Below are 12,614 nucleotides of genomic sequence, written 5' to 3'. Positions count from 1 at the left end.
TTATCTGACAAAAGGATTGAGACTTTAAGGTCTAATAATGAAGGAGAAGATGTTTCCGTATATTTCATGATTACCGTGTTGAAGCTGGGATTAAGAGGGAGTTTCGTGTTCCCTATAATCCTCGAATAATTGGTGTAGTTGAAAGAAAGGATAGGACAATTATTGAGGCATTGAAGGCAACGATTCATGATCAAAGCCTTCAAACTTTTCTATGGGCAAAGACAATAGTTAATAATCAGAACCATAGTCCTCACTAGATTCTTGACAACATGACTCCTGAAGAAGCCTTTACAAGTATCAAACTGGACATTAGTCACTTCAAAATTTTGGATGCCCAGTTAATGTTCACTTTCCAAAAGAGGAAAGATAAAGATTAGACCTTCAAGAAAGAAATGTATTTTTTGTTGGATATGGTGATTCTTCAAAAGCTTTCAGCATATATATTCCAAGTAAAAAAACAAATTGAAATAAGCAGGGATGTTATTTTTGGTGAAGATGTAGCTTGCAAGAGTCTAACATTGAAAATGATGGGGAAGACTTGGAGCATCCTCAGTGAATGATCATTTGCAATCTAGCATAGTTAATTTTATTTCAAAGAAAAAAGGACTCAAACTTATTGACTGTCTAGCCGTAACGTCAATAAGAAAGCAAATTTGTGTGGCTTTATCTGAATAAAGACATCATCCTTTTTGTGGGCTGGGTTGTTTCCCTCGAAGAGGAGGGTTTCTCCCAGGACAATTTCATGTAAAATTTGACTGATTTGATTTGTGATTAGTTTTTTATGCTTTCTATACTTTTGGTTCCTATTTTTAACACACACTTCAATCATGTTGATTTTTGGATTCTTCAGTTGCAGATAAGATGGGTTCCTTCACATGATAATGTGGGGATATGTCTCTTATTTCAATTCTTGCCATGGCTTATTTCTTTTATTTGAAACTATTATTGAAAAGATGCTAGCAATGCTGAAGATGGAAAATTTGATGTTGTGCCTACTAGCACATTCAGATCATATTTAGTGTAACAGAAGGGCTCAAATTTTGATAAAACGGATCAAAACTGAATATGGTTTAACTGACTAAATATTCATCAACTAAAGATATGTGTTTATTTTGAATGCAAATGCAGTTTTGGAGAGGCTGTGGGTGTAAAAATTATACGGGTTATTTGTAATATATCAGTGTCTCATGGGTTAAAATATTCATGTATTAGGTTGGATTGGGATGTGCACTAGATTGTGCACTTTGTAATGTAAAGTGGTAGTGTATGTGGGCTAGGATGGGTGCTGCTGGGAAATGAAATAGAACATGTGGTGGAGACAAGTGACATATGTCACTTGGAGTCAGCTTTTGTATAGAAGTTTTGGGTTCATTGTTGCAGTCACTTGGTTGAATGTGTAGTTGAAGTATAGATTATTGTGTAGTTTGGCATAGAAGCAAGGTTTATGTGTCTGTATCCTTGTTCAAGTAGTGTGTTTGGTAATGAATGCTTAGTGTAATAATTTAGATCTATGTGTATAGAGAAGCTTCCATCATGTTATGTGTTTTCCTTCTGCTATAATCTCTTAGAAGATCCCCTTATGGAGCTTGCACATTGGGTTTGAAGGATACTTGCACCTAGAGTACTTGTGGCCATGATACTGGATGGGAGGTTGACTCTCCTCTGTACTTACATGTCAGACTTACATTAATGGCTTTCCTATTTTACTAGCTGAAACGATGATGTCTGAGGTTCTGATTCTTGAGTATACATCTTGTGGCACATTCAGCTCAGATGTAGGCCATTGAAGGGCTAAAAAGTAAAATATAGTCAACAAGGACAAGCTTTATGATGATGATTTTATAAAGCACTTCTTGGTCTTGTTAATCTTATTACAGATTCATAAAAATATCAGAACTTTTAACTTATGGGTCAGGGGCAAATAATGGGTGTACATGATTCCAAGATAGATTAGAGGAAGAAAATGAAGTTTTATTTGCTTTGCAAGGTAGTCTGTGGAAATTGATCCCATCAGTAGTTTCTTGAGCATGGTGGGAGATTCACAAGACCATTCACAAGGAGATGACACCCACACTTGGTAAGGTAGGTTATGCATGTCTAATTAATTGGAGCTACTTGCTTCTTCAGGACAGGAAATTCAATGCCAAAGAGTTGAAGAGATGTGTTCTATTGTGGAATGGGTAAGCCTCCTTGCCAGTCATTTGCTATTGCTTCTAAATTACTCTCATCTTGTTGTTCCTGCATTTTTTTGCAACATGGACAAACTTCCCTATGCTATGTAATGCGTTCTGTTAGGTCTATGTCCCAGATCTTCTGATGTTTTTGTTGTTATAGAGATAATGGCTCTAACCAGCATCTTTCACCATTCGTGCCTTCGTATCTTGTCAGTCATTTATCAGTTAAAATATTGTTCACTGCCTTTTAGTCTAAAAAACACATAGATCATAAGGTCTACTAGAAATGACAAGACATTTAATTATTTTTGGATGGAACAAACTTTATACCTGTATTATTTTTGTTATAAACAGAATTATCTTGTGTGTGAGGCATGCTAAAGTTGTTTTCTTGTGTGCCTGTTCAGGTATTCTGGGGAACAGAACTTAATAAAATATGTTAAAATTGCGACTCATCTGCCTGAGAAAACAGTACGGGATGTGGCATTACGGTGCAGGTGGATGTCAGTGAGTTCCCAACATTGCCTTGTTTAATTTATTATAAATATTGTGTATAAAAATCTGTGTCTGACATCATTTAGCATAATTTTCTTCTTGATCTACATTGCAGTTTCCTTCTCACACCTTATGTATGTCTAATTATTTTAAACAATTCATGGATCTCAATCTGCCCTTTGGATTATGATCTTCTTGATCATACAGGAAGCAGATAAAACATTAAGTGTTTGTTATAGCATGGCAAGGTTGGTTTAAAAAAAAGGACTGTGCGACTGTAACTGTGGAATATAATATAATGTAATATAATAGAGGGCTTTAAATGTTTGCGAGACTATAGAAAGCTCGTGGGACACTAGATCCTGTTATTTTTGCTTTGTGAAGAAAAGCGAGTAGAATCCATTGATATTTTATCATTCCTAACATGTCTATTCTCTTGAGAACAGAAAAAGGAAAGTGGCAAAAGGCGAAAAGCTGAAGAACAGAACCCATCAAAGAAAAGTAAAGACAGAAAGGTAAAGGAACAATTGATTTTGTTTCAGTGACTTATATAGTTTTTCTAGCTACCAATAAACATTTAAAAATATAGTTGCTATTTTTGAAGTTCTTGATTCCTTTTGTTTTTTATATGATAAAAAATCTCCTGGGGGGGTAGCTATGTGCATAGATGCAACAATAGAGGGTTCTTTTCCAACTCATCTGGGGCCTGCATCCGGCCCTTTTTATTCTGGAATGTGACACCCAGTGAGTTGGATGGGATTACTGTATTTTACTTGATTTCAAACACTTTATAATGTTTGGTAGGGATATGAACCTAGGACTCTTCTTTGGAAGCTTCTTTCTTCTTTTACTATCTGAGCTCATCCTGTCCAACGTAAATTTAGGCTAAACATTAGTGTTCAGTTCCTAGAGAACATGGTGATGGGCTTGGGTCCTTGATAGGTTTAACTCTAAGCTACTGGTATGGGTATGCTACACAGGGGGCTGGGCATGTTTCAGTTTCTTCCATACACAAAAACATATAATAGTAAAATAATAAATATATGCATATTTTACCCTAAAAGAGGGAACAAAGTTGAGACAGCAAATAACATACAAATAACAAGTTCAATAACTTTTCTATAAGATACCTAGAAATCTAATGAACTGTGAAAGCAAAAGAAAAGAAGAAAAACTCACGATATGATTGCAGTGGACACTTCAAGGCCCTGAATAGTAAAGCACGTTTTGTTTCTACTTAAAAAAAATAGATATATGCAACTTGTAATATTTAAAGATATGCAATATAAAGACAAACCATAAATACCCCTCATACTGTACAGCTCCTTGGGACTTAAAAATGAAAAGAAAAATAAAAAAAAGAAAAGATCATCATACAAAAGCAAAATAGAAGAACACCACCAAAACATTATCATTATGATGCATATTCTGATCAGACATCATTGGACAGAGAAGCAAATTGATGGAGGAGAAGCCTCAGGGAATGATGATCTTTCTATCACGTGTCTTGGATTTTTGACTATAATTTTTTCGTTTGTAATGTTCACTTTTTGAGATTGCCCTAATTTTTTCCCTAAAATCACACATTGCATCAAAATAGGAATTATAAGACGGTTAGTATTATAACTTTACCAATTAAAATGACTTTTAACAAGATGATTCCTAATTTTGATCCTACAACACCGTAAAAAAAACAATAGCACAAATATACATTCATAGATTAAATATATTGTTAAGATGATATAATCTATCTTATAAATTTATAAAGAAAAATTCCAATCCATAACATGTAATGTAGTATTTGTCTTTCTTAAATGTGGATGGCGATATTAGAAAAGGGTGTGCTAGCTCATCATCGGTCCTATTTTGGGGTTTTCACACCATCATCCCATTTCAAATGTGGACCCCCTCGTTTTTCTTTAGTAGTAGAAGTTGTTGTCTTTGGTGGTTTTTGTCGGCAACACTTTTCAAGTCTACAAATCCAAGGGTGAGTTTGAGCAATTTTGGCCCGTTGGGAAGTAATGTTTGTCGAGGGTTTGTGTGAGGGTTTTGATGCCCTTTTGAGGTATTTTTGTAGCCTAATTCCTGGTGGAGGGAAGAGTATTAATCTTATTGAGAAAGATTTACATGCTTGGGAAATGGGAGAATTATTGTAAACAAATTCGTCAAGTGGTAGAAATCCTCTAACTCTAGGATTTCACTAGCTATCATTTCTCCCCCAAAATCTCAAGATTTCGCCTTAAGACAAAGGGATGTGGTGCAAACTTGGTTGTGAGGGATCCTTACCAAGGCAGAAAACTGATTGATGCAATGTTAAAATAATGAAGAGAAGTAAGCATTTAAACTTTTGGTGGAAATCCTCTCTTCAAAGGATTCCTGCTATGGAAATTCTCTGTCCTTAAGATTCCCACCACATTAATCCTCTCTAATCCAAATTTCGCCCTTTTTCACTTTGCACCAAAATTGATCTCAAGCAAGTGTTAGAGGTGAGGGATGTTGAGTTGAAGTGAAATTGGTTCGCAATGATGAAGATTTGGAAAGATGTAATGCATCAAAGTACTAAGTTAACTTGGTGGAAATTCTTTTAGCTTAGGATTTCCACCCGCAAATTCTTCCCATGTCAAAAATTCACCCCCTTCATAAATTCTAAACAAGAGCCGGAGATGAAGTATGCCAGTTGAGAAGAGATTTAAGGATAACAAGAGAAAGGTTCGAAATAATTGGAGGAAAAGGATAAATTGTGTATGGTGGAAATCCATGAAAATCGTCCTCTAGAGGATTTCCACCAAATTAATCCCCTCAAACCAAAATTTCCCCCTTTTTCCTTGTTGTAATGGGACTTCTATAAAAGGCCAAGGCCTTCTCATTTGTAATTCACGAGCTTAGGAGATTAGATTAGGAGAGAGCTATTAGTGTAGGAGACTAGAAAAAGGCTAGCTAAGGTAGAGACATGATGAAATTGTTGGTATAATGCTTGTCAAATTAATTGATAATTCATTGTTGTTTTTTCGTGGTGAATTACTTAATATTGCTTTAAAGGGTTGCATGGTTTCCTCATTGTTTCTTTTGGAGTAGATTTCTTTTCATGTTGAAGTAGTTTAGTTGAATGAAAGTTGTTATGGATGTTCATTTACTTGACTCGAACAACTCTAAGCCACTAGTCTCTTGCTGATGGTAGGAGTGCCTTGTGTGGTAAGCTGATGATTGAAAGCACTTAACTTCAACTAAGGTTGAATCTTTAGTTCCATTTGATGGGACTGGGGAGGAGATATTGAGTTGAAAATCATTTGAGTGTTCCTTAGAAGCTTGCACTAGGAGGGTGGAGTCGTTGGCGAGATTACATCTAGTAGAGTCCAAGTCATCCATAATTATTTTCTTTCACAGTTAGGAGTTAGCCAGTTTAAGTTTGAGATGAAGTGGAAAGGTTTGAAGATCAAAACTATATTTTCATTGCATGTTGTAATGCCAAATCTATAAGAAAGAGTTGATATCAATTGATTGAATAGCCTAAGTCCCTTTGTGATAACCAACATATCACATCATAAAACTGAGTGAAGTCCACGCTCAAGAAGGAACCATGAAATCATTTCATAATCTTACTTTGCAAGCTTAGAATGAGAAATGACCTTATATCAAGAGAGGGTTGCGTTGTATTATTTGATATTGTATGTTGTAGTGGAACAAAACTCACATCAATTGACCCAAAAGTAGTAACCTATCTCCATTGGTCCAACACTTTGTGGGGCTGGTGTACCTAGTGGGCGTCATCCTTCCCCCTCATTGTAACACCTTTCACCCATGTGGATCATCCCTTGCAAGATAGTGCCTTTGTATGATGTAACTCATGCCCATTCAATTGCAAGCTTTATCTAGTGCCTTTGTATGATGTAGCCCATGCCCATTTCACCACAAACCTTACCTAATGTTTTTGTATTACGTAGCACAACCCATTCCATTTGATCCTTCGCTTCTGTGTCTTCCCATGTAAGGGATAGGCTTCTTAATCTTGAACACCTTTTGGAAGGAGTCACAACCCTTCATAATTGCACCTCTTTCGAAGAGTCACAACCCTTCATAATTTCAACCCTTTCAAAGACTCACAATCTTTCATAATCACAAACCATTTTGAAGCGTTACAACCCATCATAACTACAACACTTTCACAAAGTCATAATGTTTCATAATTAGAACCTTTTCGAAGCGTCAAAACCCTTTCAAAGGGTCACAAGCTTCATAATTACAACCATTTGACAAGTCACAGCCCTGTATAATTACAACCTTTTCCAAGAGTGACAACCTTTCATGATCACAAGTATCTTGAAGAGTCACAACCCTTCACCTTTTGCATGTCGCTTTCTTATTTTCTTCCTTTTTCTTTCCCTTAATACTTTTTTAATTTTTATGCTCCATTCTTTCTTCCTCCCCTTCCTGCCTCAAATGAAGTTCTCTTCTCTCCCTTTTATTCTTCTCATTTGAGGGAGAACTTTTTCATTTATGTCTTTTGAACATTGTTTGACTTAACTAAATTATAATTTTTATTTAATTTATTCCAATATTTATTTATTCTTCTTTATTTTTTAATCCTATTTCAAGAAGGGGTCATGACACCATTGTACAAGTTCCTCGCCATTACATATTTTTTTATATTCATTTTGTGAAACATGACGATGGAAACCAAAAAAATTGTAAAGGAAAAGCAAAAATAAAATAAAATAATGGGCTGTAGAGGGTTCATTTTATGTGTGGGATTTGGACTTCGGATTTTCTTGAGCACATAATTCCAAGTTTGAAGTTAGTGAGGCTCATGTTAACTAATAAATCACTCCCTTGGATCAATTGTTGAAACGATCGCCATAGATTCCTAGAAAGGCAATGTTAGGAAAACAAGAGTTTGGCATGTTATGAACCTAAGGTGCACATCTCCATTTAAAACTCTTCACGTTATCATTGAAGTTCAACAAAAGATTTCCTAGGAATTATATTAATGTAAAATGTGTGGAAGCAAGTGTAAGGGAATGTAAAATGTGTGGAAGCAAGTGTAAGGGAATACAAAATGTAAAACATTGGATTTAGCTGTTCTTTATTCCTTTGGCATTCATCCAATTTCTTTGCCACAAATGAAATCTTGCGACATTTGCCTTCATTTGGGTTCATTTTGTATGTGCTCTTTCACCAATATACCCCACTAGTTTACTAGGTCTTGGGCAAGCTCCTCTTCTCTTGTTTGATTAGACTCTATTTTTCAATCGGCTATGGCATTTTATGACAACTTTAATTCGACTTTTAGAATGTGATGGTGCCAAATGTTTACATTTTATCTAGATATGCAATTATTAAGGCATGGTAAACTGAAGTATATTGAATTATATGTACATAACTGATTCACATGAGAATAACATAGTAATTCAAAAGATATAGTAGTTGTCCCACTCCCTCCAGTCTGCACAAAAGAAAAGTTGTTGTTTAGACTAAAAAAGTAGACATTGAAGATAGAGGACTTGAGTGTTTAAAAGAAGCAATATGCCCTTTGTAGACCTTTAGTTTTTCACTTCAAATGATGAGCCAACAAGAGCTTCCTTTATTGGGAAAGTGTTTAAGCATTTGTACAACTTTGATGAGTTGGATGTTTACCTTCTCACTTACAAGTTTCAATATTCAACAATTTTTTGGTCTTTATTGTCCATTTGTTTGTCTTTATTGTAACAACCGACTTTTCCCGGGTCTTAACTAACAACTAACATATCAAAGAAATATAGTTACTATTTCATTTTCATAGGAAGACAGTTATATCAGTTATGTTCATGTGAATGAGATTAATAGTTACAATTAGGTAAGTGGAAATTTGATAACAAACAATTGAAAACACCATCAATGAATTTACTATGGAAATTAAAATCTACATACCATGGAATTCGAAACCGAAATCAATCTAGGGATGCTTCTGCAAACACCCAAGTTAGTCCATAAATACCACTTAAGATCAAATGACGATTGCCATCCAATACCACTATATCAAAATCAAATGACAATTACCATCAAATACCAATATATCAATTAGGGCATCGATTGCCATTGGATCAATTAGCGCATCACATACCACTGTCTCAATTAGGGCATCTATTATCATTGGATCATTTAGGGCATCACATACAACTGTGTCAATTAGGGCATCAATTACCATTGAATCATTTAGGGCATCACATACCACTCTATCAATTAGGGCAATAACATTCTGTTAGGGAAATCATATTCATTATTCAAATAAATGAAGACAGAGATAACAATCCATCAGATAAACCTATCTCTTGCATATAGTTATATTTTATGTTCAGTTGGAAGATCAACCGATCTAACTAGTTACCAAATATATTGACGACAAAAGTTGCTTTCAGTAAAGGAAAAGAATTAAAATGATAATAAAACTCAAACCATCTTATCTTCTACTTGAATAAGCATCATAAAAGTAAAATACCTGTTATCAATAAATGTTTGAGTGCTTAACTTATCGTTGTTTGGTGCACGTCTTGAATCGTTGTTTGTTGCATGTCTTGACATCTTGTGGAGAGGGGAACATTGTCAGGGGCTTAACCACCCAACCACGGACCTTAAACTTATCCCCACACTTACTCTAACTAGAAAGGCCCTCCTTACTCGGAAATAGACATGGAGCAACTTAGCCAGCCACTGAGCATCCTGGTACTTAATTCCACCACTCGATTTGACAACTGAGTATACTTGGACCATCACAAGCTGTCTTGGATATTTTAGTAATTTATTTTTAAGATGTTAATGCAATTTGAGAATCTGATCATAGTTTGTTCTTCCTTGTAGGATTCTCCTCTTCACCCATTCACACGGCTTCACTAGCCTTGGGTGCATCATAGGATACTGCTATAACAATGAGATCTGAAATATATGGTTTCTTTGAATACCTTTCTAATTCTTACTACAGCTGGTATACAACAAATACCAGTGAGTAAGTCAGAGTATCATAATATAGGATTCAGATTCTCATAAGATTACTCAATGCATAATATAATATAGAACATGTTATGGGAACTATCATCTGTCCCTATGCAGTTATCATACAAGATTAGAAATAAAAGAAAGAATCAGAGCTTATGCCTTATATTAAAATATCTCTACATGCAACATACAGGTTACGCATTTACTCTGCTTGAAAAACAATTAAAATGATGTCCCTCACCAATGAGGATGCAGGGTTGTATTGGTAATATCACCTGAGAATCTCCAACAAAAGAAAAGGAGAGAAGAACAACTTATGTGCTTTCAAAATCGAAAAGCCCTTGGCATTTGGGTTACGACCAGTATGCCGCAAAAAATCATACCCTCGTGGAAATATATCTTTTCAAATACCCACAAGTTAAGAGCATATAAAGGGGAGCTGATTAAACATATATCATGACATACAAATACTGCATAAAATCTCTGTACACTTGTTGGTTTGTGTCAATTTTTGTTTACAGCAACAATATGCAAGACGACAATAATTATACATGAACAATTGATTAATTGTGTATTGTCTTTGATGTTATACAAAATGTCATATCATTATCAGTCAGTGTATACCGAGCTCACTCGGGCATTTAAGACAGTTTTCTGTGGCTACCGAGCATTCCAGAGTTTGTTTAGTTCAGAAGGAAGTGTCTACCAAGTTCACTCGGGCGTCAAAGGAAAGTTTGCAGAAGTTGAGTGTTAACCGAGCTCACTCGGTTAATGAAGGAATGTTGGATGGAACCAATGTTAACTGAGCTCACTTGGTTATCAAAGAAATTACGCAAATATGTAGTGCTGACCGAGTTCACTTGGTTAACACAAGAAAATCGTTTCTAAGTTATTTTCTACCAAGCAGGGTTGGCTAACAAAAAATTTTCTTGTTTTGGCATATTGAGTTCAATTGATTTATCTGTTGGTTCTAGCCGATTGAGAAGATGAATATTAATTATTCTAAGTTGTATCTGAGTAGACTTGACAATATGGCATATATAAATAAAAGGTCAAGTTGAGGGTTAGAAAGTGTGTGAAGTATGTATGCATGGAAGATAATTGAAGATTTGAAGATGCTAAGAGGAAGCGAATCAGAAGGATAAGTAGAATATCCTTAAGAAGCTGAAAAGATATATTTAATCAAGAAGGATCAAGTATAAGCCAGAATTGAGATTTGTAATTAACAATTCAGTTGTATTCAAATTAAGTCATGTCATTGTTATTCTCTAACCATTGTGGCAGTGATCTAAATCTCTTAACAGAGTTGGCTTAACAGCTATTTGTAAATCCTCTAACAAGGTGGCAGTTCTATTGAATTGTCTAAAGACCTTTAACAAGGCCACTCCTAATAGGGTGATTAAATTCTCTAACAGAGTCACACCTAACAGTGTGTTTTGTAACTTTTAACAGGGTTGGCTTCTAACAAGGCTCACTTCAAAAGAGTGAAAAACAATAACTAGTTGCAATTGGTAGTTTTTTCCAAATTGGGTTTCCACATTAAATCTTGGTGTCAAATGTGTTTATGCTATTTCTTTTATGTGCTTGCAACTAAGTTAAAGTAATAAGTAATCACAAATAACATCTTAAGATTTTCATGTTAAGTGTTTGCCAAGCAATCTCAATATTTACTGAGTTACAACATTTTCAGTGTGTTTACCGAGCTTCAGCAGAGTTCAGTTTTTAGAGTTTATTTTGTACTGAAATCTAAGGGACCTGAGATTTATTTTTATAGTAATTGATTTACCCCTCCCCTCTTAGTTATTCCTCTTATATTTCCAACAATTGGTATCAGAGCTTTTGGTGCTTGCAGAGAAGGTTTCAAGGACCTAAGCTAAAGATCAGGATGTCTTACAGAAGAGAGATTCCCAAGTTGAACCGAGACAACTTTGTGGCATGGCAAGGACTTATGAGATTACATCTGGCAACTATCAGTGATTTAGGTTGTAAGTATCTTGATACTGAATTCAAGACTCCTTTTGGAACATTATCAGTTGAAGACATTACTGAAAATAAGAATCATAACATCATGATGATTGATATTGCATCTGCTCTTAGTTATGTTGAATTTGTTGAAGTAAAAGATTGCAAAACAACTCATGAAATGTGGATCAAACTAAAAGACATTTATGGAGGAGACGACAATAGAAAAAGAGCTAAAGCAAAAAGTCTCAAAGGTCATTTTGATTAGATGAAAATGAGAGAAGATGAAAACATTGCAAAATATGTGGAAAGAATCAAAGCAAGTGTGAGTGCAATCAAAGCATCTGAAGGAGACATTGATGACAAAACAGTTGTAAGCAAGGTACTCACAACTCTTCTTCCTATCTATGCAATTAGAGTGTCTGCTATTCAAGAAATGAGATGTGATCCAAACAACAAAATATCTTTAGATGCTCTAGTTGGAAGATTGAAAACTTTTGAATTGGATAACTATGATAACTATGTTTCTAGTTCTAAAGGTAATGAGTCTACATTTGAAGCCAAACTCACACTTAAGAAAAAGAGTAAGAAATCAAAGGCCAATTAATCAGGAAGTGAAGAAGAAACAGAAGAAAGTTTTGTCAGTGATCTTGAAGTTGTTGAAGCCCTACTTGCAAAGAAATACTCCAAAGGCAGAGGAAAGTACAAAGGAAAGATTCCTCTAATCTATTTTTCTTGTGAAGAAATTGGTCACATTTCTGCTAGGTGTCCAAACAGAGAAAACAAGGATGAGAAGAAAAGTAGTAAGTACAAAGGCAAGAAGGAATTCAAGAACTACAAAGACAAAGGTAAGAAATCTTGTTTTATGGCTAAAGATTCTAATAACAATGAAGATGAAATGGTATATATTGTTGTAAAAGATGAATTTGATGATGAAGGAGATAAGATGACACTTGTTTCTCATGTTAGCAAAAATTGATACTTGGATTATTGACAGTGGCTGCTCACATCATATGA

At 35.0% G+C, this 12,614-nt stretch overlaps 1 protein-coding gene across 2 annotated transcripts in view; it reads left to right on the top strand.

Annotated features, from left to right (window-relative positions):
• LOC149567232 (uncharacterized) overlaps positions 1-12,614 on the top strand; it is a 101,163-nt gene that overhangs the window by 11,454 nt on the left and 77,095 nt on the right. For both annotated transcript variants that reach the window (XM_089820413.1, XM_089820412.1), the window contains exons 2-3: positions 2,582-2,681; positions 3,116-3,184. In XM_089820413.1, the coding sequence (XP_089676539.1) occupies positions 2,582-2,681; positions 3,116-3,184 (169 nt within the window). The remainder of the gene's footprint in view (positions 1-2,581; positions 2,682-3,115; positions 3,185-12,614) is intronic.

Source organism: Cupressus sempervirens, chromosome 3, assembly GCF_028749045.1.
Source record: "Cupressus sempervirens isolate cs-2001-9-10 chromosome 3, ASM2874904v1, whole genome shotgun sequence".
NCBI classification, from domain to species: domain Eukaryota; kingdom Viridiplantae; phylum Streptophyta; class Pinopsida; order Cupressales; family Cupressaceae; genus Cupressus; species Cupressus sempervirens.
This window is presented reverse-complemented; position numbering and strand designations above follow the sequence as displayed.